General features: G+C 44.9%; 16 protein-coding genes across 16 annotated transcripts in view; 5 read left to right on the forward strand and 11 right to left on the reverse strand.

Annotated features, from left to right (window-relative positions):
• Positions 1-60: 60 nt before the first annotated feature.
• On the reverse strand, positions 61-1,104 carry Bathy11g00520 (translation initiation factor IF-3; the record flags this gene model as incomplete). Its single annotated transcript, XM_007510211.1, has 1 exon — positions 61-1,104. The coding sequence occupies one exon, from the start codon at positions 1,102-1,104 to the stop codon at positions 61-63; it is 1,044 nt and encodes a 347-aa protein (XP_007510273.1).
• Positions 1,105-1,703: 599 nt separating this feature from the next.
• Bathy11g00530 (chaperone protein DnaJ) lies at positions 1,704-3,218 on the reverse strand (the record flags this gene model as incomplete). The annotated part of the gene is made up of 1 exon (XM_007510104.1): positions 1,704-3,218. One exon carries the CDS (start codon positions 3,216-3,218, stop codon positions 1,704-1,706), a length of 1,515 nt encoding a protein of 504 aa, XP_007510166.1.
• Positions 3,219-3,521: 303 nt separating this feature from the next.
• Positions 3,522-4,496, reverse strand: Bathy11g00540 (WD repeat-containing protein 61; the record flags this gene model as incomplete). Its single annotated transcript, XM_007510164.1, has 1 exon — positions 3,522-4,496. The coding sequence occupies one exon, from the start codon at positions 4,494-4,496 to the stop codon at positions 3,522-3,524; it is 975 nt and encodes a 324-aa protein (XP_007510226.1).
• A 301-nt stretch (positions 4,497-4,797) lies between these two features.
• On the reverse strand, positions 4,798-6,102 carry Bathy11g00550 (predicted protein; the record flags this gene model as incomplete). The annotated part of the gene is made up of 1 exon (XM_007510077.1): positions 4,798-6,102. The coding sequence occupies one exon, from the start codon at positions 6,100-6,102 to the stop codon at positions 4,798-4,800; it is 1,305 nt and encodes a 434-aa protein (XP_007510139.1).
• Positions 6,103-6,483: 381 nt separating this feature from the next.
• Positions 6,484-7,608, forward strand: Bathy11g00560 (predicted protein; the record flags this gene model as incomplete). Its single annotated transcript, XM_007510270.1, has 1 exon — positions 6,484-7,608. The coding sequence occupies one exon, from the start codon at positions 6,484-6,486 to the stop codon at positions 7,606-7,608; it is 1,125 nt and encodes a 374-aa protein (XP_007510332.1).
• Positions 7,609-7,677: 69 nt separating this feature from the next.
• On the reverse strand, positions 7,678-10,326 carry Bathy11g00570 (predicted protein; the record flags this gene model as incomplete). Its single annotated transcript, XM_007510161.1, has 1 exon — positions 7,678-10,326. The coding sequence occupies one exon, from the start codon at positions 10,324-10,326 to the stop codon at positions 7,678-7,680; it is 2,649 nt and encodes an 882-aa protein (XP_007510223.1).
• Positions 10,327-10,874: 548 nt separating this feature from the next.
• On the forward strand, positions 10,875-12,161 carry Bathy11g00580 (predicted protein; the record flags this gene model as incomplete). The annotated part of the gene is made up of 1 exon (XM_007510108.1): positions 10,875-12,161. One exon carries the CDS (start codon positions 10,875-10,877, stop codon positions 12,159-12,161), a length of 1,287 nt encoding a protein of 428 aa, XP_007510170.1.
• A 121-nt stretch (positions 12,162-12,282) lies between these two features.
• Positions 12,283-14,055, reverse strand: Bathy11g00590 (predicted protein; the record flags this gene model as incomplete). The annotated part of the gene is made up of 1 exon (XM_007510185.1): positions 12,283-14,055. One exon carries the CDS (start codon positions 14,053-14,055, stop codon positions 12,283-12,285), a length of 1,773 nt encoding a protein of 590 aa, XP_007510247.1.
• A 337-nt stretch (positions 14,056-14,392) lies between these two features.
• On the forward strand, positions 14,393-15,970 carry Bathy11g00600 (predicted protein; the record flags this gene model as incomplete). The annotated part of the gene is made up of 1 exon (XM_007510151.1): positions 14,393-15,970. The coding sequence occupies one exon, from the start codon at positions 14,393-14,395 to the stop codon at positions 15,968-15,970; it is 1,578 nt and encodes a 525-aa protein (XP_007510213.1).
• Positions 15,971-16,060: 90 nt separating this feature from the next.
• Bathy11g00610 (predicted protein) lies at positions 16,061-18,301 on the reverse strand (the record flags this gene model as incomplete). The annotated part of the gene is made up of 1 exon (XM_007510042.1): positions 16,061-18,301. One exon carries the CDS (start codon positions 18,299-18,301, stop codon positions 16,061-16,063), a length of 2,241 nt encoding a protein of 746 aa, XP_007510104.1.
• A 223-nt stretch (positions 18,302-18,524) lies between these two features.
• Bathy11g00620 (predicted protein) lies at positions 18,525-21,107 on the reverse strand (the record flags this gene model as incomplete). Its single annotated transcript, XM_007510227.1, has 1 exon — positions 18,525-21,107. The coding sequence occupies one exon, from the start codon at positions 21,105-21,107 to the stop codon at positions 18,525-18,527; it is 2,583 nt and encodes an 860-aa protein (XP_007510289.1).
• A 389-nt stretch (positions 21,108-21,496) lies between these two features.
• Bathy11g00630 (NifU-like protein) lies at positions 21,497-22,180 on the reverse strand (the record flags this gene model as incomplete). Its single annotated transcript, XM_007510317.1, has 1 exon — positions 21,497-22,180. One exon carries the CDS (start codon positions 22,178-22,180, stop codon positions 21,497-21,499), a length of 684 nt encoding a protein of 227 aa, XP_007510379.1.
• Positions 22,181-22,313: 133 nt separating this feature from the next.
• Bathy11g00640 (cysteinyl-tRNA synthetase) lies at positions 22,314-24,287 on the forward strand (the record flags this gene model as incomplete). Its single annotated transcript, XM_007510222.1, has 1 exon — positions 22,314-24,287. One exon carries the CDS (start codon positions 22,314-22,316, stop codon positions 24,285-24,287), a length of 1,974 nt encoding a protein of 657 aa, XP_007510284.1.
• Positions 24,288-24,340: 53 nt separating this feature from the next.
• Positions 24,341-24,848, reverse strand: Bathy11g00650 (predicted protein; the record flags this gene model as incomplete). The annotated part of the gene is made up of 2 exons (XM_007510016.1): positions 24,341-24,346; positions 24,384-24,848. 2 exons carry the CDS (start codon positions 24,846-24,848, stop codon positions 24,341-24,343), a joined length of 471 nt encoding a protein of 156 aa, XP_007510078.1.
• Positions 24,849-25,038: 190 nt separating this feature from the next.
• Bathy11g00660 (unknown protein) lies at positions 25,039-25,572 on the forward strand (the record flags this gene model as incomplete). The annotated part of the gene is made up of 1 exon (XM_007510304.1): positions 25,039-25,572. The coding sequence occupies one exon, from the start codon at positions 25,039-25,041 to the stop codon at positions 25,570-25,572; it is 534 nt and encodes a 177-aa protein (XP_007510366.1).
• Positions 25,573-25,632: 60 nt separating this feature from the next.
• The window catches only part of Bathy11g00670 (predicted protein), a gene marked incomplete at both ends in the record, with an annotated part of 1,103 nt that continues 287 nt past the window's right edge, over positions 25,633-26,448 (reverse strand). Inside the window, one exon of the mRNA XM_007510007.1 lies at positions 25,633-26,448. This exon is cut by the window's right edge and continues 72 nt beyond it. Within this exon, the coding sequence (XP_007510069.1) occupies positions 25,633-26,448 (816 nt within the window).

Consider the following 26,448-nt stretch of genomic DNA (forward strand, 5'->3'; position numbering starts at 1 on the left):
TTTGTATGTTCATCTGCTCTTCCTTTCTTTGCTTTCTAAAAATACTACCCTTCGGCGACTCTACACCTTTTTTTTCATAGGTCGAATCATCATAGTACAGCTATTGGGACCGACCATACCTGGTTCCTTCTCGAGTTCATAATCTTGCAACCAACCTTGCACTCGTTTCATCACGTTTTTACCTTTTGTCAAACGTTTGTCAAGTCCGATCTCGTCGTGAGCATTTTTGAAGTTGATACGGAACAGGACTTTGTGTCCTTCAAGCAAGAATTTATTCGCATTTTCTGTCTTCTTACTCAAATCATGGTCGTCAATTCTAGAGGTAATTCTTAATTCGCGTACTACGTCGCTCTTTTTCCTCAGGAGCTGTTTTTTCTTTTGTTCTTTTTCCCTCTTCTTCTGTTCAAAACGGTATGTTTCGTAATCTATCAGTCGGCACACAGGCGGCGATGCGTTTGGATTCACCTCGACGAGATCCAGATTTGCCCTATTTGCCTTCAGCAAAGCCTTCTCGATGGATAGAATTTCGTGGGTTGTAGATTTATCTTCGCTATGCTCGTCTTCTCTTCCCGGATCATTCACTAATCTTACAAATTTTGAGGTGATGTCGTTGTTCACTCTCGGTCCAACCCGAGAAGGTTCACCCTTGTTTCTGCTGCTGCTCCTGTCGTCTTTACTTGTTGAAGCTGTGTTCGGGGCAGAATTTCGTTTCCCACACGCGGGCGCGCACGAGTGGAAATCGCGCGCGCGATGATGCGAATTCATATTCCATTGGCTATCGTACTGTTCCTTGACTATAGTTCCAATCGCGCGCGCTCCATCGCGCGCGTATCGATTCCTGGGCACCGACGAATTTTTAATCCCAAAACTACTACTTCTTCTGTCGTTTTGCATTTGCTTTTTACTCCTCTTTTGCGCTATGGTTGTTGTTGTTGATGATGATGATGATGATGATGACGACGACGACGCCAACGATGAAGATGTACGCCGTCGTAACAACGAGGCACCTTCTCCAGCGCTTCCGTGTCCTCTGAAACCGCACGCGAGCACGAGCTCGGACAGCTGAGAGAGGGTGCTGGTGGTGTTTGGTACAACTTTTCTCATATTGAGGATTTTTTCTGCTTCTCCCCCTCACAACTCGCACACGAATAAATATTCTCTCATCATTATAAATAAAGAGAGAGAGAGGGAGAATGGCTGTGCTCACTGAACTTGGTAATGGAGAATCCGCGGGATTAGGTTTAGGACACAACTCTGACGTATGTTTTTTCCTTCTTTTCCTTCTTTAATCTGTTTTGCTTTGCGTGTTTTCGTATCGCGTTTCTTTCATTTCTTCTTCTTCAAAATTCCGACGGACTGACTCGTCGCCCTTGTCTTCCTCTTTTCTTCTTTCTTTTTTTTTTAATGAATGAAGTTGCCACCGAGACCGAAACTGAGAAGGAACGCAAAGAAAAACGTCAACGTCGAGAATGTGACTCCCATCGCACAAGAAGCGAAACTGCCGAAAAAAGTAAACAATCAAATAATAACGCTAGCCTTCACGTTAGCACTCATTGTGGCTGTTTTTGGAACCATAGTAGCTGTAGCGCTGTTGTATTTTGTTAAGAAGATGCGATGAGAGAAGTCGCAGAGCGTATTAATCAATTTGAGTCAAGAACTTCCCTCTCTCTTTCTATTACAAAGAGCCCGTTATCTTAATTTATCTATTTCTGGTTTTTGTCCAACTCCTCAACTAACGCTTTCTCTTCGTTACTGATCTTATTTGGAATGGTCACTTTCACCTTAACGTACTGATCCCCTCTTACGTTGGGATTTCCCAACTTCGGAACCCCGCGCTTTGCCATGAGAAGTGTAGCCCCAGGCTGTACTCCGGTAGGAATTTTCAAATCAACAGTACCATCAACAGTACGCACTTTTACTGTCGTTCCAAGAATAGCCTTCGTATACGGAATGGTCACAGTTGTGCTTATGTTTATGCTTTCAAAACGCTTCAAATCTGGATCTTCGCGAACAGCGATGAAAACATACAAGTCCCCTGGAGGCCCACCTTTTCTTCCGGCATTCCCCTCAGATCTTACGCGCAAGCGTGAACCAGAATCTACACCCGCAGGAACTCGTAACGATATGCGTTTGCTTTTTCGAACTCTACCATCACCACCACATTTTGGGCATGGCGTTGAAGTCTGTCCGTTACCGCCACAAGCTTGGCACGTCGTAACTTGCTGAAAGTTACCGAGCGGCGTGCGGACAGTAGCGATAACTTGGCCCTGACCTCCACAAGTTCCACACGTACTTGGGCGCGTGCCAGCTTTGACACCAGATCCAGAGCAAGTATCACAATCTTCCAAGCGCATCACATCCAACTCCTTCTCACAGCCAAAAACAGCTTCTAAAAAGTCGATTTCCAAGTCGAAGCGTTCGTCGTCACCCTGTGTCGGTCTATTTCGAGCTTGCGCCGAGGAACGTCCACCCATTCCACCCATTCCTCCCATTCCACCCATTCCAGCACTTCCACCGAAAAAGGACTCGAATAAATCGAAAGGGTTCGTGAAGTCACCCATACCAGCTCCTCCGTAGCCACCCCCGCCCATTCCATTTTTCAAGCCAGCTTCGCCATACTGATCATAGATGGCCTTCTTCTGGTCGTCCGATAAAACTTCGTATGCGTTGGAAATCTCTTTGAACTTATCTTCAGCACCTGGTTCTTTGTTCACGTCTGGGTGATATTTTCGGGCGAGTTGACGATACGCTCGTTTCAATTCCTTCGTATCCGCGCTTCTCGAAACACCTAAAAGTTCATAATAATCAGTTCCAGCCGTCACGATCAACGTTTTTCCTCTGCTCTGTTTTTTTTTGCCTCCTCCTCCTCCTTTTTTGTTGATGTTGTTCCTGATGGTGGAGGTGATGGCGGTGGCTTTCTTTGTAAAATCCGTGCTCCTGCCACCCCCGTTGGCGAACGAAGAAGAGGACGCGCTCGCTGTCGCCGCCGTAACGACAGAGCCCGAGCGGCGAATGTATCCTCCTCCACCACCTCGACCATTTTTGGCGTTGTTACGAGTAGCGCACGCGCACGGCGAAGAGGAAGAAGAAGGACGAAAAGAATGACCTTGTGGAGGCAGGATCTTCTTCGTCCGAAATGTCGTCGTCGTCGTCGTCGTCGTCGTCGTCGTCGTTCTTTGCAAGCTCGCGGAAGGGGAAGCAAAAATGGAGGAGGCCATGTTTAACTCTTTCTATTGCAAAGGATCTGCGTGCTCTATGCGCGTTCGATTCTTTTCTGTGTAACTAAATAAAGTTACCCGGTATATCGGAGAGAGTATTCGCGCGCGCGCCGTCGTAGTGTTTTCGAAGAGAATCAATCTTCTTTTTTTGTGGAGTTGTGGATGAGAGAGAAGGAGGCAGCCACGGGCTTAAATTCGATCGCTCAATTTTGATCGATTTTGGACTCTTTTTTTTTCTCAAAGGATATCATATATTACTTGACAGTGTAGAAAGCAGATGGTTGTATGTTACGAGTATATATTTCAATTATACGTAAAAATGGAGACACTCTTATCGCTCGAAACAGACGCTACGCGAGTACCGTGGGTGTTAAAACTCACGTCCCAAACTGCATCCTTGTGACTTTTATCGATTTGGATACATTGGCGCGAGGAAACGTCCCACAACTTTACGGATTTATCTGCGGAACCAGATACTAAGCTATTCCCATCAGGAGAGGCCGCTATGGATAAGACCCACGATGTGTGACCAGAAAACGAATCAATCAACTGTTTGCTAGTAACGTCGTATATGTGTATAAAACCATCATCTGAGGCGGTATACAAACACTTCGAGTCCGGGGAGAAGCATACGCTTCGCACTGGCAACTTATGACCATCAAACTGTCCTAAGACCTTTCCGCTCTCTGCATCAAAGAGACCGACCGTACCATTGGTCGTACCGCACGCAATGTATTTACCATTGCTTGAATAAGACACAGAATAAACAAACCTATTTTGATGTTCCTCTCGTACCGGCACTTCGTAAGAAAATTTAGCGTCGTTATGAGTTTGATGCGCAGAAGTACTATCGGTCGAATTTGCTACCGTTGAGAAGAGCTTGACGGTGCCAGAGACCCCGCCTGCCACCGCGATGTGTTTCGAATTTTTGCCAGGCTCGAATGCAATCTCCCAAGACTCGCTCGGTGCGCATTCAATAACTGTTCTTGTCTCTGACGATTCTAGTTCCCATACGCGAATCATCGAATCTAACGCAGAACTCGCCACCAGCCCAGAATCACTCGCAGCAACTGAAACAGCACCTAACGTGTGTCCAATGTAATCTTCTTTCTTCTCAATTTCTCCAGAATCGCTGGCTTTCCACGCGCTGACAGTTTCGTCGAGCGATCCAGTGAAAATCAAATCGTTCTCAGAAGACGAAGACGAAGCAAAGCAGACGGACCACACGGAGTCCGCGTGAGCGCTTTCTTTCGAAGAAAGAGGAGAAATTTTGACCATGCTGTATTGTTTCTATTCTTGCTTGCTTGCTTGCTTTCCCTCTCTCTCTCTCTCTCTCTCTCTTTTCCTTTTCTCACTCAAGTTGAGAAGGAAGTCGCGGTTTGTGTGGAGGATGAGACCTGAATTTTCTCTTTTTCTCTTCCTGCTTTTTTGTCCCGGATTGTCCTCCTCCCGTCCTCGCCAAAAAAAAATTCAGTGAAGTGTGCCTGCACAAGAGAGAGAGAGAGAGAGAGAGAGATCACGCGCATAAAAAGGCTCTGTTTACTGCTACAAACGTTTTCCTCTTATTACAAATAATAGTTTATTGGAGAAAATCTGGAATAGAGCTCGAACTTTCCGAACTTGGACTTTCAAAAGGCGTTTGCGTTTTGAACCCGCTTTCCTTCGCGAGCTCTTCCAAAGTTTTGTCGCCCTCTACAGTCTTGCCGTTAATTACCCAGGTTGGAAACCCTTTCACTTTCGCGTCCGCGCAGACTTTCGCTATCTCGGTTCCTTTTTGCCAACCCTCTGGGAAGCATTCTACATAAGGAAGCTCCGTATCTTTTCCAAACTCTTCTTTTTGGTCCAAGCAGTGGCTGCACCAAAACGCGCCATACATTTTTGCTCCGGACTCTTTTAAATACTTTGCAAGCTCTCGCGAGTACTGCGTGGACACTGCCTCGATTCGCGGAGTTTTATAGGATAAAAATTGAGACTCCCCTCCTTCGTCTGCTTTATCCGCTCCAAATCCCAAGACTAAACTCAAAGAGAGCATAGTGACGAAGAAAAGTGATACTGCAGGTGGTGAGGCGTTCACTGTTTCTTTCGGAGTTAATCCAGAGAAGCCAATGGAAAACAAGGCATAGGATATCGAAGCCGAAGTTAAACAGTATATGCATTCGACGCCTCCAAGCTTTACCGCCAGGACATACAGAAGGTACGAAGAAACTCCAGCCAATCCACACGTACTGAGAAAGAACAGTACCCGAGATTTCTTGTATTTACTTTCCGACTCTCTAGATTCCTCCGGATTGATGCTCGATCCCGAGAACGCGAGGAGTGCTACGACAAAATAAGCCACGGCGCCGTATAATGAAAGGGGTTGGCCAAAAAGTTCAGCGTACGACGAGTTCAAAGCCGTTTGACAGCCACCAACGGGGCAGACCACGTCACCTCCGGACAGCTTTTGCACGGCGAGATACGTTGACTCTAAGGATCCTACCAGCGCCAAAGCAGCAGCAACTTTTAAAGGAGGTCGTGGGATTACTCCGCTTTCAGATTCCTTGTTTGGAGTGCTCATCATCACGGTCGAGTCATCTTTTGACTTCACGTTCACGGGCGGTGCTTCATTTGTTTCTGGAGAGGACGACTCTGCTTTACAAATCAGTGACGATATCTTGTTTTGGTTACTTCTTCTCGCATTGATTTTTTTTTCTCGTTCTCGTTCTCTTCCTGAGCACGCGTGCAGAGTACGACTACTCAGCATCGAGATGGAGGCAAATGGAGTCATATTAATTGATCTTATTTGTGTTGCTCTTCTTGAAGAAACTGCATATCGTGCCGTGGTCGTTCTTCTCGTCCCTGTCGATGGCATTTGATGTTGTTGTATCCGCGTTTTCATATTCATTTTCATCGTCATCGTTATCGTCATCGTTGTCGTCGTTCCTTATTCCCTTTCTTTCTTTTCTACTCTCTATCTCTCTCTCGCGCTGCTGAGTGCAATGTAACTCGTTCTTTCTGATTTCTCGAGCGTGTGAAGCGCGCTCAAAGAAGAAGATTGGAGTGGAGTTTAGGTGGAAAGAGAGAGAGGAGGACTGACGAGAAAAAGATTCACACAAATATTTTGCACAAAATCACACAAGAAAACAACTGAAAAATTGAACCACACACACACATAAAACACAAACAGAACGAACAAAAAGTCCACAGAAGAAGAGAAGTTGTAGTTGTTTCCACCCTTCCTTGCGACAAGAAAAGAGAGATGAGGAGTACGATGATGATGACGATGATGTCGAGCACGCCGCGCAGCATTCACGCGGATAGAACCAGGAGCGTTCATCCTGCGTACAATTTGAACAGAAGGAGCGCGAGCACGCGAGAAGCAAGAACAACATCAACAACAACAACAAGCAGAACGCGAGGAGGAGGAGGAGATGTGCGCTTTCGTTCCTGCCAACCTTGTTTTGCGTTCGGAGGAAAACGAGGACGGGACCCGTTCGCGCCGACGAAACAGAAAGTTGCACCCCCGACGTTGCTTTCTTCTTCACTTCAAGAAGAGGAAAAATCTGAATTGCCCAACTGTTTCGAGAAGAAGGAAAAGGATAGCGAAGACGAGAAGGACGAAAACGATATAATTCCAAACATTTTGCGAACTCCACGAGAAAGGCGGCGAGAGAACGAGGCAGAAATTCCTAGTGGAGAGAGCGAGATACGTTTCGTTTCTCTTAGTGAACTCTTTCCCGAAACCGGCTTCTCTCAAATATTTCATAGAGAAGCTTGCTTTCGAACCGCTGTGCGCGCAGCAATGCGAGAGGATCTCTTTAAAGAAAGCGCTTTGCTGTCTGAGAATCAGAACAAGGCGATCAAGTCTCTAAACAGTTCTCTCATGGTTCCTTGGGGGCAAATTCCAAAAGATTCCGAACTCAACGCTTTGACAAAACTATTCAAAGAGTACAAAATATCCGATCTGACCGGTAAAAAATTTATCGAAGAGATAACAAAACTATGTGGTTCCAATCCGCACGGCAGTTTAATAGATATCAGCAATCCTGCGCTGAATAGAAAGAAAATGAAACATTCTTGGCATCAAGATTCTGGGTTAGACGATCGTTTCACTGTGATGTTAGGATTTCCATCGGAAAATCTCCGCAATGCGAATGAGCTAAAGGAGGGTGTTTTCTCCCACGCCGTGAGGCTTTCCCATCGCGTGTTTTGGCCAAACGACGAGGTTGGAAGCGTCATCGAGTGGGAAAGCTTTCCTTGCGGGGAGCCACGAGATCATGAAATTGCAGAATCATACATTATTAGGCCACTGTATGGAATTAACCAAGAAATAATGGTGTATTGCGACGCTAAAGTTATCCATTCAGCACCAGATTTTATCAACAGAGAAGCAGTCTGGCGGTTCATGTGAACTTTCTTTCAAGTTTGAATTAAAATTTACAAAGTTACGATACACATTATACGCTTAGCTCTCGCCCTCTTATTGCTCGTGCAACCCTTTCTTCTCTTCTTTCTGCCAATGATTGGAAAAAAGTTCATCCTTTCCCAATACGTTCTCCATGCTGAATAATTTCTCGTTATGCACGCCGAATTTGGGAGCGCAACGATAGTGGCGTTTCTTTGGGTGTTCGTTCGATTCAATCTTTCTGTACTCGAGATCAACCTTTTCGGCAGCAGCTCTCCAATCAGGATACGCAAAGTTTACGGCAGCTTTCCATCCCACACCTAAATTTACGCCCCAATGCACCGAGCCATAATCGGTTACGACGTATTCCCCTGGGCCTTGCACGTGTCTATAGACTTTCAACTTGCGATTGTTACCGAGCCTTCTCGCGTTCCAGTTTGCTATAATTTCCGGATTGATCCATAACTCTCTCGATTCCAGGCAATCGATTTGGTATTTACTCTTTAAAGTATCCTTGAGGAATTCATGTAACAAACCAATTTGCTCGCTCGGTATTGAATACCATACTACCCAGCACTGCGTAGATGGATCTGCTACAATAACATTTGCTGAACCGAGCGCATAATCCTCAAAGTGCATCGGGAAAAAAGAAAATGGACTCATATAGTATAACCACGGATTCACGATTCCGGCCCCCCACTTCTTCTTCTTACTTGCCTCGCACGATGCTTCAAAGAATCTTTCCTGAAAATGTTCCAATTCTAGTTTCTCTGCGTCGTTTAATTGATCCTCTTGAGAAGAATTGGGTGGGGATTTGCCAGCCATCGGAGCGGAAACGCTGCCGATGCTTACTTTTTTTGATCCTCCTCCGCTTTTCCCAGCTTTTCTCTTCCCTCCGCCAGTCTTCTCTTTTTCCCCAGAAAGCAAGCGTTTGCGTTGATTTCGTCTTTTTCTAGCTTCGAGATCGCCCTCGACAGCTTTTGCCCCAGTTTTAGCAATTTCGTCTTCTTGTCGTCTTTTGAACCTGTTGACTTTGTTTTCTTTTTCGCCGGCCAATTTTTCTTCTGCGATTTGTCTGGCGTGCGGCGAACACGCTGCCTCACAAATTTTTAGCAACTGACGAGTTACACTCGTTGGTCTTTCAGCAAAGTCAAATATATTCCACGGATTTTGGGAAGGAAGACCGGACAATGCTTTCTTTTCACCACCGTCCATGGCAACGACAGCAACACCCTGCAAGTATGGGTACTGCGCTTGCACCTTGTTTCGAATTTGAGTGATAAAAAACCGCTCGCGCTCAACGACACCCATTAACCGCAACGGCTGCGCCGCAAACTTAAAATTTTCTTGTATTTCTTCGACGAGAGCACCAAATTCAGCGCGAGCCGGATCATATCCATCCATGTCTTGATACTTTCTTAAAATTCCGGTTTCCGGATCTGGAAGCGTTTGGCGAATGTATTGGTAATCCGGACCGAGAGTTTGCAATTTTACTCTTGTATTTCTAATCCAGTCCAAGTTTAAGAACGTACTTGCGTTTGTGTTTTCGTCCCAACCACTGTTGTGCAGCTTCAAGACCATTGCGCCCTGTTTTCTGAATAGTTTTGTAAAGGCAGGATCTTTACCGCTTTCAAGGAAATCTTCCGGCTTCACTTCCATAGATCTCGTCTTCGCCCAGTGAGCTTCATAGATACGATTCTGAAAAATCGTCTGCGTTTGCGATGAACTGTGGCGATGAAATTCTAAAAGCTTACTTCCCTTCGCTCCTTTCTCGGCTTCCTCCCAATCCTCTTCTTCTTCCTCTTCTTCTTCTTCTTCCTCTTCTTCGCGGTCGTCTGCGTACTCTTCCTTCTCTGCTACATTTCTCACGTTGTTTCTGCCATCTTCTTTACCTCTAGTGATCGCTGCTTTATTCTCTTTTTCGTCGTCTCCATCCTTTCTCCTTCCTTCTCTTCTTTTTATTCTATCGATGAGGTACTCGATTCTGGCAGAGTGCCTTTCGGCGTGTTCCTTTGCAGAGTCCTCCGCGTTGTTCTTGAAGCGATACTCCCACTCTTGGACGATCCAGGAGATGAGTAAATCATAGGAGTCCCCTAAGGTGAAATTCGGCTTCTCAACATCCTCCGAGTAAAATGAAGCGTGGTTGTTTTGGTTCAAGTCTTTCCGCGTTTTCTTCGACGTGTTCAAGTTTGCATCTTGGAGCACTTCGTCCAGAACTCTACTGTACAAGTCGTTTTTCAGTTCCTCTTCTCGCGTATTCTCTCCTGTTCTGATGTTGTTGCGGTCGTCGTTTCTATTCTTTTTCTTTGTAGCCTCTTCGTTGTCGTTCGTGTTCACGATCTCTTCTTCTCCTTTTTCCTCCACCTTCTCCTTTTCTTCCTCTACGTCGTCGTCGTCGTCGTCGTCGTCGTCGTCAACGAGAGGAAAGAAAATTGAATCCCATAATCTATCGAGCACGTTCGCACATACGCTCTTAAACTTCCCTTCGTCCCTCTCTTTTTCTTGCTCGCAAACGTCAAGAATGCGCCGAACGTAAACTTTGACCTGCTCTTGAGCGTGATGGAAGTCTGAAGGATGTGCCTTCATTTCATATGACTTTATTGGAACCACCTTCAGGAACAAAAACGATATGGAAATGAGGAGAGTTTTGGAGGGAAAAGGAAAACGAACAGTCCTGTCGTCAAAAATATCAGAAAAAATTAAACAAATTTTCTCCTCCGACATCATTCACTATAGTTCCCGAGTTTCTATTCACATAAAAACTTATTGATTTATTTAGTTTATATATACACTTTAAAAACACCTTAACTTTGAATTTCCAGGGAATAAAATTAATTTTAATTAAAATATTTCCTTTACTATACTCCAATATTATCATTTCCCGATAGAAGCGTAGATAAATTATTAATTTAATTTATATTTTCGAAGAGTATTATACTCTACAAGTGCAATATGGTCTTCTTTTGGGAATTGCAGAAAGAGCTTTTAGTCTGTATTGTAAAGATTTATTTTTAATAAATTAATAAATTAATTAAAATTGTTTTGTAAGATACATTCTCCCCAACAAAACATTTTCTAGTTTTTATATCATTGATGAAAAATTAATTAATGTATCTCGCTGTTGCTTTTCGCTCGGATCAAATGCCGTCTACGTGTGTAGAGTGGGGAGAAATTTTTTTTCCAACCTCCCCCTTTTGCCTTTTTTGATGAAAAAAAATGAAAAAAGAAGACAAAACTTAAGAAGTTTCTCCATTGCATAAAAAGAAGACAAAATGAAGAGACGAAATGTTCGGACGGAGGGCCAAACGTCTTCCGATCAAATGTTCAGAAGCAGCAATGGCAACAAGAACTTTGTTGTTAAGGCGATAGCTTCTTTGGACGCGTATCCCAAAGTGAAGGAGGATTACGCCCGAGGATCGACTTTAGGCGCTGCAATCACCTTAATCTGTTTCCTCGCCTGCTTGTGCTTGTTTTTCAGCGAATACCGAACGCATCTGGTGAGCAAAATAGAGAGCGAGCTGGATGTCGACACCATGGGAGTGAATAAATTTGAATCGAACGCCGAGCGGTTACACGTGTACGTGGATGTAACATTTCACAGCTTGGCGTGTGAGTTGATTACTCTAGATAGTTTAGACGCGGCGGGAGAAGTCCATCACGACGTCCACGACGGACACATCACGAAGCGGCGTTTGGACCGAGACGGAAAACCAATACCACGACGCGATTCATCTGCGAAAGACGACGTCGCGGTTACTCGCGAAAAACCAAACAAACACAAACACATAGAAAAGTTAGTTCGGGAGAAGGAAAAGGAGGAGGAAGGAAAGAAGAACGAAGGAGAACAAGAACAAGAACAACAAGAACAAAATCACGAACAACACGACGAAAAGAGACGTAAGCTTCAGAACACGGCGTTGGCTGGTTTTGGAGGCGGATTCTTTGATATCAACGCTTTAATTCACGAGCAGTTTCCAAACGGACTCGAAGAGGCGTTTAAGAACAAAAACAAGGAAGGATGTGAAGTGATGGGATATTTGGAAGTCAATCGCGTTCCAGGATCTTTTTCAATATCGCCAGGAAAGTCTTTGCAAATCGGCATGTCTCATATTCAATTGAATGTCGTCTCCCATTTGAACATGTCTCATACCATTAATAGACTCGCATTCGGTGAAGCATTTCCGGGGGCTCTGAATCTGTTGGATAAGAATACAAGATATTTACCTCCCAACGCCGTCCATCAGTACTTTCTCAAAGTCGTTCCGACTTCGTTCGCTCGACTGAAAGATACCACTTTGGCGACGAACCAGTACAGCGTAACTGAGAGTTCATCGTCCGCGAAACAAAGTTTCTTTGGCATGGGTAGCAGTGGAAAACCGTCAGGAATATATTTCCATTACGAACTGAGTCCTATTCGAATAGACTTCAAGGAGAGGAGAAATAGTTTTGGAGAATTCATGCTGAGCGTGTGCTCGATAATTGGCGGAGTGGCAACATCATCTGGAATCCTTCACAAGCTCATCGTATTCATTCAAACCCGAGCGCGAAGTAAAAAATAGAGAACAGAACAGAACAAGCCTTTCGTTATTTCCATTATTGTTATTATTGATATTAGTATATAGTACCATGGTAGTTATTCAATAAAATTTGATGCACTTAAAGATAGACAATAACGCAACTTTACTTTCGCGGTGCGATTGTTTCCGGATGTTCCGGGTTGAATACCGTCATTGGCGTATGCTCAGCGTTATACCCGTCAAGCCGCAACTTTTGAACGTAAAATTCTGGAAACTTTTTTTCGATTTCGTTTCGAGTATCTTCGACTCTCTCCGTTGCATCGGAAATATACAGCGGCTCACGGAATTTGATGTTTAGCCATGGCGTCGGATCTAAGCGACCATCGATCATGCGCTTCAGAAATTCGGACCATTTTCCAGAGCCGAGGTTCAAATCGATTTCGTCACGAACCATTTGAGTCATAGATATTCGTTGATATCCGCGAACAGTGCCAAGATCGATCCAATCAGTTTCTTCCGCGCTTCCTATAATTTGTAACCAATGTTTGATATTTCCCGCACCTACGACTTCACCAACTCTTCGTTCCAGATCTCTGCTCACGAGTATTTCCAGCGACTCGTCGCTTCTGACTCTCTGCCCAGCGGCAACTGAGATTTCCAAAGCAACGTGCTCAGCACACAACCCATGCTCGTGTCTCCACCAACCCGATGGAATGTAAAGGATGTCTCCTGGTTCGAGTATGCAAGTCATCCCTCGCACGCCAGAAAAGTTCGGAAACTGTCCGTCGTTCACGTCGTCCAAATCAACCATGCTAAATTTGTCGTACGGATGGGCAATCGGGTACGGATACATGCCCTTGTAAGTTTGATCTGGATTTATCAGGAGAATTCGTCTGCGACCGTGGATCTGAACTATGAACGAGTCTTCGAGACTATAACGGGAAGGACGAAGACTGTCTCGACAACCCGCCGACAGCTTCATAGAGAGAATCGAACCAAAGCGTTGAAAGCTCAGTAAACTCTGGAACCATTTCCAATCGAATAAACTTTCTAAATCTCCTATGGCTAATGGTCCAATTTTTGAATCAAAGATACCTTTCTCCATCACGTTGGAGGAAGACATCGTCTTTCTCGAGATTGAATCTTTCGTAAGAACGCTCTCGAAATAAATTGACTTATCTTTCCACGCACGCGCACACTGAACAAACTCGTGGAAAGTACAATCGAGCGACTGTGTTTCTGGTTCTCTGACGTAATAATCCGAGCCGAGGATATTTTTTGATTCATCGTGCTCGATGAATCTGTGTTTATCCGAGGGGCAAACGAAACATTTCCACGTATGCGTGGGCGCGCCGTTTCCTCCATCATCTGGTACACCCAGGATTTTAGCGAGGTGATCGAAATTCCACACCTGAGCAAGTCCGATTTTCGAATCGGCGTTGAACTTTGCGTCGAGCTTTCCAACGACTCCAGAATTTCTCAGCAACACTGGTTCACCGCGTAACATTGCGTCCATAACTTTGTTCTTTCTCCGAATATCTCGCGCGTTCAAATCGCACCGGGAAATGACGCAACTTGTTCTTGTTTCTTCTTTTTCTTTTTCGAGATCGCATGCGAAAGGTATGTTTGTGAGATCAGAAAGAAGAGATTTTGGAAATCTGAGAGGAGGATCGGTCGCCACAGCGCCGAGCTCGAAATCTTCGTGAGAAACGTCGTTGATCCGCAGAGGAGGAACAATGGCTGCTGCTATGGTATCAATTCCTCTCTCGATTTGCGCTTTGCGCGGTTGCAAGATCCCGTTTCCGAATTTATTCGACGTCGTCCTCTTCTCGTTGAGTTTTTTGGAACGAATTTGATTCCGCAACAAACTCTCTAAATCGTTCTCGCTTTTCTCATCATCATCATCGCCATTATTATTCGTTGTTGTTGCTGTCATTTGAGTTACTCCAGTAGGAGTTGGAGGAATGCAACAGGTTTTCAACCCTCTTCTTCTTTACTTTGAGTTAGTTCACTTCTACAACAATGCGGAAAAGAAAAGAAAGAGTTTCAGAGGAAAAACGCCTGCTTTTTTTTTGGGCGTTTTTTTCAAGAAGAAGAGACTGCTTTTCAACGACAGAGAAGAATTTGAACCAATTTTTTGCAGAACAAAAAAGAGCTGTTCTTCTGTTTGGGAGCCGACGAGCCGCCACTACGTACTCGTAAAATGCAAAAAGAAAAAGAATTCACCACACGCACGACGCGCGGACAAAGAGAAAATATTTATTAAAACAATAATGAGCGACGACGAGGAGAGGAAGAAGAAGAACTTTAAGAAGGAGAAGAAGAAAGAGAAGAAAGAAAAGAAGAGAAAAGAGCGGGAGGAAGAGAAGGAGAAGAGTAAGAAGAGTAAAAAGAAGAACAAAGTGGTGAAAGAAGACGAGGAAGGAGAAACGACGACAAATGCCAAAATCGTTGGCGATTTCGGCTTGGCAAAGAGCGGTGCCCCGTTCAAGAAGAAGTTCTACGAGCCTTCTGAATCTATTCTTCGTTTATCCGAGAAAGATGTCAAGGAACGACGCGATTCTTTGGCGATTACCATAGAAAATGACGGCAAGAAATATAATTTTACGCCGCTCGCTACGTTTCAAGAGGCTGGGTTTCCAAAGGAAATTTTAGCTGTCTGCAAAAATTTCCAAAAACCTTCTCCCATTCAAGCGCAATCGTGGCCAATCATCATGTCTGGCCACGACATGGTTGGAATTGCCGCGACTGGGTCTGGCAAGACTTTAGCCTTTGGATTGCCAGCTTTGACACAAATCAAAGCACAGCCACCGTGTAAACCTGGGCAACCAGCGTGCCTCGTTCTCGCTCCTACTAGAGAACTCGCACAACAAACAGCGAAGGTTTTTGACGACGCTGGAGATGCGACGGGTATAAAATGCGTGTGTGTGTACGGCGGAGGACCAAAATATTTACAGAAACAAGAGATGAAACAGAGCGGTTTTGCTGTAATCGTCGCAACACCCGGGCGCTTGCGAGATTTCATGAACGACGGAGACGTACGTTTAGATAGAGTTACGATCTTAATTTTAGATGAAGCAGATCGAATGTTAGATTTAGGCTTTGAGCCTGAGATTCGAGCCATTGCAGGAGCAACGAGAGCAGACAGGCAGACGGTAATGTTTAGTGCTACTTGGCCGAACTCTGTCCAAGGATTGGCGGCTGAGTTCATGACGAATCCCATCAAGTGCAGAATAGGTGCGGAAGGTTTGAAAGCCTCTCACAGCATCAAACAAATCGTTGAAGTCGTAGAGCCGCACGAAAAAGATCAGCACTTACACCGTCTTTTGAATAAGTACTTAGGTTCGGAAAAAGTTACGCCGCGTTGCCTGGTTTTTGCGCTGTATAAGAAAGAGTGTGCCCGAGTCCATGATTTACTGCGGAGAAACTGGAAATCTGCATCTATTCATGGCGACATGTCCCAGCATGACAGGGAGCAATCTGTTGCTTCATTTAAAAGTGGAAAAACTCCAATATTAGTTGCCACTGACGTTGCTGCTCGAGGATTGGACATACCGGGTGTCGAATATGTGATCAACTATACTTTTCCGTTAACCACGGAAGACTATGTACATCGAATCGGGAGAACTGGGCGCGCTGGGGCGACTGGTGTCGCGCACACACTATTCACCGTGCACGACAAATCGAGGGCCGGAGAACTAGCAAACGTTCTTCGAGAAGCTGGTGAAACAGTTCCTGAGAGTTTATCAAAATTTGGGACACACGTTAAGAAGAAAGAATCTAAATTATATGGCGCACATTTCAAAGATATTGACATGAGTGCAAAAGCGACGAAAATTACTTTTGATTGATTTTATTACCCCAACGCCGACGACGTTAGGGGCTAGGATAAACAGCTACGTAGATTATTTGTCTTATTCAATACTAAAACTACTATCACGCTATTTCGCTAAGTCAAATTCTTTGAGTAAATGGGATGAATTAGGGTAGACGCCTCCATCAAATGATTTTTCCAGAGTGTTTGGACCCAAGACATTTTCTAATATGTGGGCTGGATCACGACTTCCACCGTATTTTAGCATCTTATCCCGCAGTATCGTGCACCCTCCTTGTCCAATTTTATCGTTTGTGAACTCTTGTTGCCATATCTTTGCAGATAAACACTTCGCATATAAATAGCTGTAATATGATGATCCATAGCCAACGGTGTGACCGAACCGAAGTTCCCACGACGTCCCAGGCTCGCTCGGGATGAAGCTATGTTCGGATTGAATCTCCGAAGCTAGTTTACTTATTTCAGACGAATTCTCCACATCTATTTGATTACTATGAAGCTCAAGATCGAGTAAGGCGTAAACAATCTGTTGCTGTAAATCCATAGCCGCGAAAGCACGCTTTGATTGCTTCAGTTTTCTCAAGAGTGCAGCCGGTATCGCTTCGCCAGTTTGATAGTGGCGCCCCAAAAAATGAAGCGCGTTTGCGTCCCACGCAAAGTATTCAAACACATGGCTGGGAACCTCAACATAATCCATAGCACCTCTCGTTCCAGAAAGATGCTGAAATTCCGTATCAGACAGGACAGAATGCATTGCGTGGCCAAATTCGTGCAAGAATGTTTCGAGCTCTTGGTGTGTCAATAAAGTTTCTCGTGAGAAAGATTTTGCAGCAAAGTTGCAGACCAAGGCAACAGAAGCTGTTTGACGGGTTCCACCGCTTTTTTGCCGATGCCCACATCTAATAACAAAATGCGCCGCGTGGGGAAACTTTCCTTGCCTTGGAATGAGATCTAAATATATAATCCCTTCTGTATCAGTCCCTGGCACAGTGACTCGAAGTTTTTTTATTGCCTCGCCACACCACGATTCCCCCGGAATCAGACTATCTACTGCAATTTCTACGCCTAGAACTTTCCCGAAGAACTCATTCATACCCTTAAGGACACCATCGAGAGGAAAATACTGTGCTACAGTGTTTATGTCTGGATAATCATCCTTTGCTCGCATTTGTCGCATCAAGTGTAGAACATCCCAGCCACGAATTTTTTCTTCTCTTCCTCCACTTGCATTCTGCTTTTGTAGTTTTTCCAACATTTTAAATTCTCCTTCTGCTATGTCCCTTACCTGCGAGCTCAAATCTCTCAAAAACACTTTCGCACCGTTTGGCGTCTTCGATAACATAGAAGCCGTCATAAAATCCGCGTGAGAGGGAAACCCGAGAATCTCAGCGGCATCGTTTCGTGACTTTATTAAGTTACTCAGCGCCAGTCTGTTTCCTTCCGGACTTGAGTTTCCAGCTTCATACATTTGCCGCCGCACTTCACGATTATCGCACGCGCGCAGAATAGAATTCATAGTATTTTGATCCGCTGGAATTAGAGTTTGATTTCCTTTTTTACTACCAGAATGAATCCATGTCGGTATCGCTTCAAGCTCCTCGCGTTTTTTCAACTCAACATGTCTGATTTGTCGCGGATCTATCAAGTTCTGCTGGAATTGGAAGCCATGTCGCAACGCGTCGTCTGAATGTACCTCTAGCCTTTTTCGTTTTTCATCCGTTAAATGAATACCGCCTCGTTCAAAGTCTTGTCTAAGCGTTTGAGCAACCCTTCGTAACTCCTCCGTTTGTGACTCGTCTTCTTCTATCTTTGCGTCAACAAGACTTTGGTATAAGTCCACGTTTCCATTCAAAGTTTGCACAAAATTTTGCAATTTCAAGTACGTTCTTTCGGCAGCCTGTACGAATTCTCGATCAGGATGTGTATTGCGGCACAGTTCGGCAACATCTACGACCGCGCATATGGTGTCCGAAATCTCATCCAGTTGATGGACGATATTTTTTTCTCCCCACGTTGCGATTCTTTCTTCAACAACGCCAGCGGCCACCGTAGTATTACTGCGGTGCTTCCGAAGAACCTTTTTCTCTTGCTTTCCTTTAATATCACTGATGATATCGTTTACTCTATCAATGACATCTGCGGCCAATCGCTCGAAATCCTTTGGTGCATGTAAGCCAACTAAGCCGTACACTCCACTTTTCTTTCGTTCGTTATTAGAATTACGAAGCTTCTGCTCTTGCTGAGGATGGTAAAGTCGAGAAAAAGAAGAAGAAAAAGAACGCGACAAAGAGGAAAAAGAGATGGATGAAAGAGATCGCCAGTTACTTCGATGACGATATCGATTCATGTTTCCTTCTTCTTTCTGTTGCAAGTATTTTTAAAGAACAACAACAACATTTTTGTTTGTGTGTTTACACGCAGTTTTGTTTTGAAGAACTTTCTTTCAAGGGATGAAAATCGCTAAATCGCTAATTTGGCTACTGTGCGTGAAACTTTACGAGCCAATCACTGTCGGCTATTCTAGATCTCCGACAAACTAATCCAATCGCGTGTGCTATTTCACGCGATTACTACCTAGTAAAATACAAATTGTCGTAGGACCTGAGAAGAGTATCGTTCCTCTCGGGAGAAAATGTTTTAGCCTCTTGAAAAGTTTGTTGCAACCAAAACATATCTTCGTCCAAAACGAACAAGCCAACGTTGAAAGAGGGAAGGGAAAGAGAAGACTTCGTAGCTAAAATCTCTGCGACGCATTCTCCAGCGAAGCAGTCTGGATAGTCGATGAACTCATTTACGAATTCCATAGCAATCCCTCGCGAAACAAGAATCGGCCACAAGTCTTCATACAATCGCTTTCTTATAAATTTTCCTCTCTGAGAAACTCTGATGACAGCCTTCATCAAGTTCAGATGCACAGTTTTGTGATAATGCAGTCGAAACGACTGCACGAGGTGTGGCCAAAGATTGTGCACTAATGGGAGCACATTTTCTTCTTTTGTTGAAAAAATATTCAATAAAGCCTTCGCAATAATCTCCGCCGCGAGCGAACGGACTTTGAACTCAGTGCTCTCCAACAGTGCAGAACTGTACAAAAGTATATCCCGAGCAATAGACGTGTTGTCACTTTTGCAAACGAATAAAACCTGTTTGAAACAGTTCAATAAGACAACAGCGTGTTCCGAAAATAACTTTCTACTGCTCTTTGTTACTTTCAAAGTTTGTTGCAGAGATACGCTCAAAGGTTCCTCGATGAGTGAATCGATTGAATTGTTATTCTTGGAACTCAATCGCAATACCGTGCGGAATAACTGAGGAGCGCGCGGATATTCATCTAGATGTCGTAACTGGCGAACGAGTAGATCCACAACAAAATCACAGTTCTCAGAAATGAGTTCTACAGCACTGTCATAATTTGCGCTGGCGGCCACAGATTCCAGGGAACGTTGTGCAACTTCCGATGTGGTTTTATCACCGCCTTCGTCTGTAACACGACCGGAGTATTCTAAGAGCACGCGGAGCACTTTCGTCAAAAACGTCGTGTTTTTAATGTGATAAGGTCCGAGGGTTTCAGCGACGATGGCGAGTCCTTCAAGGAGTAATTCTTTCTGTTGTTGAAGTTCACGGTCATCGTTTGAGGAGAGCAAGTCCAATTTTGAGACGTACTCGTCAACAATCAAATTGAGCGCTACTTTTTTAGACGACACGTTTTCAGACGAAGTAGCGCCGCGTAAAATTTCGTTCGCAATAAAAACGTAGGTTGCAATCGCTTCATGCTGGAAACTCGATATTGACGTCACGACATCGTTTATTAAAAGCTCAAAAAATTTCGGATTCGCCACTGCGCCAATCTTTCTGAGAAGAATTTTACTCTGAGCACGCTGTGCTAACGCATGTACAAGCTTCCGTCTTGTTGACGTGCTCGACAAAAGTAAGTGCGAAGTTTCGTCTCCGCCTAATAAATCAATCGTTGCCAAAAGTCTCATTTCATTTTCTTGATAGAAAAAGCTAGAGTAGGATTTTGAAGTGGTAGAATCGAATCCTAAGTCGGCTTTCAATATGACTTTTATCATTTCAAGCGGGATGAGATTTTTCTCTTTCAAATGATCGATCTCACCTTTCGCGAACGCGGAGACTAATTCCCAGGAATCGTTCGATAAACTCAAAAGCGTTTCGAGTAGTATTCTTTGACTTTCGGGAAGGGTTTCTTTACAGTGTTCGAGAACTGTAGCGGAGAAAGCCGCGCAGGCTTTCCGCACCGTCGCGTGAGCGTGGTTCGCAAAGATTGGAATTGTAGAATTCAGAACAGAAGTCACCTTAGAAACGGTATCATCGAACCATTCTTTTGAATATTTGATCGTAAAAGGAGAAGCAGTAACGTTCAGTGATGGTGAATATACTTCTTTACCTTGAATCCAATCTTCGCGATGTTGAGCATCCTCTGATAAAACGCAGCAAACAATCTCGCTCAAACAATATAAACACTGCTCGATTGCCAAGTCGTCTATCCACTCGTTTTTGCTGCTGTGTAATAATTTAACGATTGCGCTAACAATACCAGGTAAGAAAAACGCTAGCGTTGAAACCTTGTGTTTCACGAAGCGTATGAGCTCAAATACTACTTTCAAGGAGGACTGCCGAATCTTTTGATGGTTTGCGTTTGTTTTGCCGCCAGATGCCAACTCGAGCAAACTACTAAACGCGAATCCCAAGAACGACGAATCAATATCCATCGTCCTCGTACCGTTGCGAATAACATTCACCTCCTTCAAAAGTATTAAGATGGTGTCATTTGTTGCTAGCAGAAGTTCTTCCGTTTCTTTCACTTTGGGAACCTGGAGGAGTGAAATCAAGTTTTGTAACAGGAGATGTTTTTCCTCCTCCTCCTCCTCCTTCTCAATAAAAGAAGCACGCGAGGACGACGTAACGTTCTTTCCGATGGACTTCAAAACGTTCTCTAGAACTCGTTTCCGCTGCGCCAGAGCTTTGTTGCTAATGTTACTCTTTTCGTTGCTGTAAAATTCTTGAAGCTCTGACTGTATGATAACAAGCGCGACATCGATATCAATTTGTTTCTCCTCGTTCAATTCTTCTTCTTCTTCTTCTTCTTCGTCTCCTCGTTGTCGTTGTTGTCCCGTGTAAAGAGAAGCACTCATGCCGCCCCTCTATCTCTGCGTAAAAGCACGTCTCTGCTCTCGCCGCGCATATTTCTCGATTTTTCCCTTGTTGTTTGTTGTTTCACGCGCGCGTAACGAACGAACGACAAAGGAATGAATGCGGAGGAAAAGCTTTGAGGACGACGAAAAAAGAAACGAAAAAAAGAAGAATTTGGAGCAGGAGAGGACTGGAGGAGGAGGAGGAGGAGGAGAGAAAATTTTAGGTCACAGAAGAGAAAAAAGAAGTCACAGAAAAAGAAGAAGAAAAATGATGCATTTGCGTAGCTCACGACACGTTTCTCTGTCAAGGACGCGCCAAGGACGCACAGTACACATATATTACACAACGCTTTCTCCTTTTTCCTCCTTCTACTTTCTCTCTCAATTCATCATATCAGTTGAACGGCGGCGATGGAAGGAATCTTTTCGCGAAGCTTTTGCGTGACCGCGACACGTACGGTCATGACTTTTGCAGCTGGTCCCGTAAGTTTCACCTTCACAATCGGTGCATCGACTTCGACCAGTTCGAGTTCTCCACCTCCTGTTCCGGCTAAGTACGGCCTTATTTCATCTAAAGTTGCTTCGATGTTTTCCTCCGTCAATTCTAATCCTTCCTCCTCGTCCACGAGTTGCATGACTTCCTGAATCTCTGGGATTTTTTCCATCAAGCGGCGCTCAATACCCATTCGCATTGTCACCGTGGAGCTCGGACAGCTTCCACAGGCGCCTTGCAATCTCAATTTAACCACTAATCCGTCTATTTCCACCAGCTCAACGTTTCCACCATCGGAGATTAAATACGGTCGAACTTCATCTAACACTTTTTCTACGTTATCGCCTGTCAACTCCAAGGTTTCGTTGATGGAAGAAGCGGGTTCTCCTGCGGCTCTCGTCGTCGTCGGCGAGGACGACGATTTCTTTCCTCCTCCAACTTTTATTCTTTGCAACACTAGCGATGATACTTTCTGATGTCGTCTGATGTGTTTGTGTTGGTGGTACGAAGTGCTCGCAGCGGCGGAGAGAAGGCCCCGGGATCCGCAAGGAGAAGAGGGCAACGTGGCCAAAGAGTTCATGAATTTTTTTCTTTTTTTGTGTCGTTTGTTGTGTGTGGGGTGTTGATTCGTTTGTTGTCCTTTTTTTGTATCTTATCAAAAAACACTCAAATTACCTCGTCAGAACTTCAGAAGAAGAGAGCGGATACAAAAAATGTTGCACACGTTTTGTGCTCGAGCCGCGAATCGGACGGTCGTCGTCGGCAAGAACGTCAGCAGCGGCGGAGGGAGAACAACATCGCGTTCAACAACAACGAGCAGCAGCAGCGCGGTTTGGGTGAGGGCGAGACAACGAAGAATTTCTCTGTCGTCTTGGTCGTCGAAAAAGGGGAGCACTTTGCGGCGGTTTTCGACGGCTGCCGCTCGCACGAGCACGACAAGCAACAACGGCGACGAGGAGAGCGAAACGAGGAAACAGTCCTCTCACAAGATAGCGCCCACGATATTACAAAACCGCTTGGTTCGACCCGAGCGCATCGCCGTGCAAAGAAACTTCTCCTCCTCTAATGCTGCTGCAGCAGGAGCGTCGCCTTCACCACCTCCCACGAATGCCGCAGAAGATAAAAACGAACAGACGACACAGACGCTAATGTTACACAACACGATGTCTAGAAAGAAAGAAATTTTCAAACCTCGCGCAGAGAATGGAAACAAAGTTCAAATGTATGTCTGCGGCGTAACTGTGTACGATTATTCGCACATCGGTCACGCTCGCGTATACGTAGCTTTTGATGTCTTGTATCGCACTTTACGACAGCTCGGGTACGACGTAACGTATTGCAGAAACTTCACGGATATAGATGACAAAATTATTAATCGTGCGAATGAATCCGGCACATCTTGCGAAGAGTTAACGGAAAAGTTTATTCAGGCGTTTCACGAAGATATGGAAGCACTTGGGTGTTTACGTCCGGACTTGGAACCCCGGGCAACGCAGCACGTTGGCGATATAATAGATTTAATCACGCGCCTAATCGAAAAGAACCACGCGTATGCAGTCGATGGTGATGTATACTTTTCGGTCGACTCTTTATCAAAGTATGGATCTTTATCTGGTAGAAATCAAGAAGATAATCGTGCGGGAGAGCGGGTTGTAGTTGACGGCAGGAAGAAAAACCCGGCAGACTTTGCTCTATGGAAAACAGCAAAGCCGAATGAACCTGTGTGGGAGTCTCCTTGGGGTAACGGACGTCCAGGATGGCACATTGAGTGCTCTGCTATGATAGAAAAACTTCTCGGCCCGGTAATTGATATTCACGGAGGAGGTCAAGATCTCGTGTTTCCACATCATGAAAATGAACTCGCTCAATCCAGTGCTGCCTGCGATTGCGAGATACACAAATCAGAAGATAAAAAATTTGTAAGATATTGGGTTCATAATGGTTTCGTGAAAGTTGATTCGGAGAAGATGTCGAAGTCGCTTGGAAACTTTTTTACCATCCGAGAAGTTTTGGCGCGATATCATCCAATGGTACTACGTTTCATGCTCTTGGGTGCTCATTATCGAGCGCCAATAAATTACACTCAAAAAGCTCTCGAGGAATCCTCTGATCGCTTGTACTATATTTATCAGACACTTTTGGATGCCCGCGCTGCTTTGGAGCTCAAAGACGAGGAATTTCGAGCTGAACTGGAGAATTCCAAGCTTAAATTATCTCCACTTGCAGCAGATGCTAAGAAGCTCGCAGAGGAAACAAAAGTCAGCGTTGCGCAAGCTTTATACGATGACTTAAATACGCCGCTCGCAATAGCTTCATTGTCGGGACCATTGAAAACTACGAATGATTTTTTGACGACGAAAGCGGGGAAAAAAGCCGTCGGTCGACTCTCTGCTTTGAGCTCCCTCGTGAGTGAGTTGGAAAACACTTTGTCGATTCTCGGTCTACCAACAGCTGTCGATAAGAGCACTTCTATTTTAGCAGAACTTAAAGCTCTGGCCCTCAAGCGAGCTGGATTAGAAGAGAAAGACTTAGAAGCGCTTATGGCACAAAGAGCTAACGCTCGCGCGGCAAAGAATTTCGAGGAATCCGATAGATTAAGAGAAGAATTAGCGTCGAAAGGAATCGGCTTGATGGATGGCGGTGGCGGCGACGATGCGTGGAGACCAATTGTTCCAGCTGAAATGTGATATTATTATTCTTATTATTCTTAGTTTACAACGCTATAAGAAAACAAAGTCTTCTATATCTTTCGCGAGCGTGCATTCTCCACTTTCATATTTCACGAGCGAGTTAGGGTCAAACGCGTTCAATGCCTGCAATAATCCATCGGGCTTTGTCCACGCGACGTGTCCCAAAGATGCCAACGTTTCCGCCAACTCTACCTGATGGTTATCCATCAAGGATTCATTCACGACGACTAGCGTAGGTTTTCCCAACGATAAGGACTCGAAAACACTACCAGCGCCGGCGTGTGAGATGACCAAAGACGCCTCCTTTAAAATGGCATCTAAAGAAGGAAGAAACTCGACGACTTGAACTTTAATAGCAGAGCTTCTTTCCGACGACGTTGAAGTAACTATGTGCTTCGGCAGGTACGTGCCTCTTCCGCGTTGGATGGTGAGAGAATCGTACCCTCGTTCGATGAGCGTTTGGATCAATTCCTCCGAGTCCATGGCTTCAACGAGCGCATCGAACGATGTCGTGCCCACGGTGACAAACACACTCTTCTTCTTCTTCTTCTTCTTCATCTTCTTCTGTCCGACATCTTCGGACTTGTCCAGCTCCTTTTTTTCTGTGTGCTTGCTTCTGTGGAGAAAAGTGCTGCAAAAAAAGCTGAACACCAAACAAAACAAAAAAAGAAAATCACCGTGCTTCCCTCCAATACCTCCTCTCTGCTGCGAGAGCGGTGCGCGGTTGCTCCCCTTTTAGACCACCTTCATGTCGTGGCAAACGACAGCGAATGACCGTCTTTCTGATTACAAAGAAAACGCGATGAAGAAAATGTCCGCCACGACCAGCAGAAGCGGCGGCAACGACGTCGAAGCGCGAGCGAGGAAAGAAAAAAACACAGAGGAAGATGGCAAAGTCGAATCGTTGTTGTTAAAAAATATGGCGCCGCCCCCGAACGAAGATGATGACGAGAACGATGCGGATGCAAACATCGTCGACAGATGTTGCAGAGTGATGAGGGGAGAGAGTTGTAAAAAGTTTGGGCTTTGCTGGCTTTTACTTCTTTTCTCCTTCTTCATGATTGGTTCGGTTCTTCTCTTTTGGGAAGATATGCACGCGAATAACAGAGCAGCGGTTGGCAGGCCTCTCGTAAGCGAAGCTGCAGACGAAAATGTGGCCGAGGAAGCCGAGGAATTCGGAACTTCGATAACAGAACTGGCAGAAGAACTAAAAGACGAAGCTTTAGAAGCAGAAGTAGTAGATCCCGCGGCGTTTCAAGGTAGCAACGATGACGCCCACTAACGCGCCTATGTTCGTTTCACGTGTACAAAAATTATTCTTATTCTTATTAAATTGCATTCGCTACATTCGACTTATGAGAAAGAGCTGAAGTGGAAACTGCACACAGGCGGCAACTAAAAACACGTAATTTGTTCCTTTCGACTGACTGTAACCGCCGGTTGAATTGTATCCACTACCGCCGTTATTTTGACTCGCCCGATTCCTGGCTTCGCTAAACGTTATTCTTTTCATCGTTTTGACTATAAATATAGAGCTCGCTAACGATCCCCACGCTATGGATGTCCAACCAAACCATCCTTTTATGCTTTTCGCAAACAATCCGCACGATGCGAGAAGAAAAGTATAACCAGTGTAACTCAATATGTCTAAGCTAGAAGCTGTGTTCCCGGCTCCGCAACTCCGAAGGGAAATCACAAGAAATAACCAGTGGCAAAACCACGCTAGGCTCGCCCACCACGCATGCTTCGCGACGGAATCCGGGGTGAAATTTGAAAAGATGAAGGATTGGCGGAAGCAGGAGAGTAAAACGTACGTCCAATACGAACAGAAAGGAATGAACAAGTCCGGGGCATGTACATCTGATCGAGGTGGCTTGTATCGCGTCCCAACGGAGTGAACGTTCTCCGAAACTCGCGCCCAGCTTCCACGAGCTAAGAAAGGGCACAATACGAGCCGTATTTTATGAAAGCAGTACGTTTCCGTAACGTCAAAGTACACACGAATGCCTTCGCTCGTGAAGTACCTTTGCATAAAATTTGAGCCGGAAGATACGAGCTTTTCTCCGTACGCTCCTAAGCCGGCTCTGGCGAGAGAGTTTGGACTGGTTGGGAAGAATGTATTTTCTCCCACGCTGTTATTTCCCCAGTGCTGATTCGT

This window comes from Bathycoccus prasinos (assembly GCF_002220235.1).
Source record: "Bathycoccus prasinos genomic : Chromosome_11".
Classification (NCBI taxonomy): domain Eukaryota; kingdom Viridiplantae; phylum Chlorophyta; class Mamiellophyceae; order Mamiellales; family Bathycoccaceae; genus Bathycoccus; species Bathycoccus prasinos.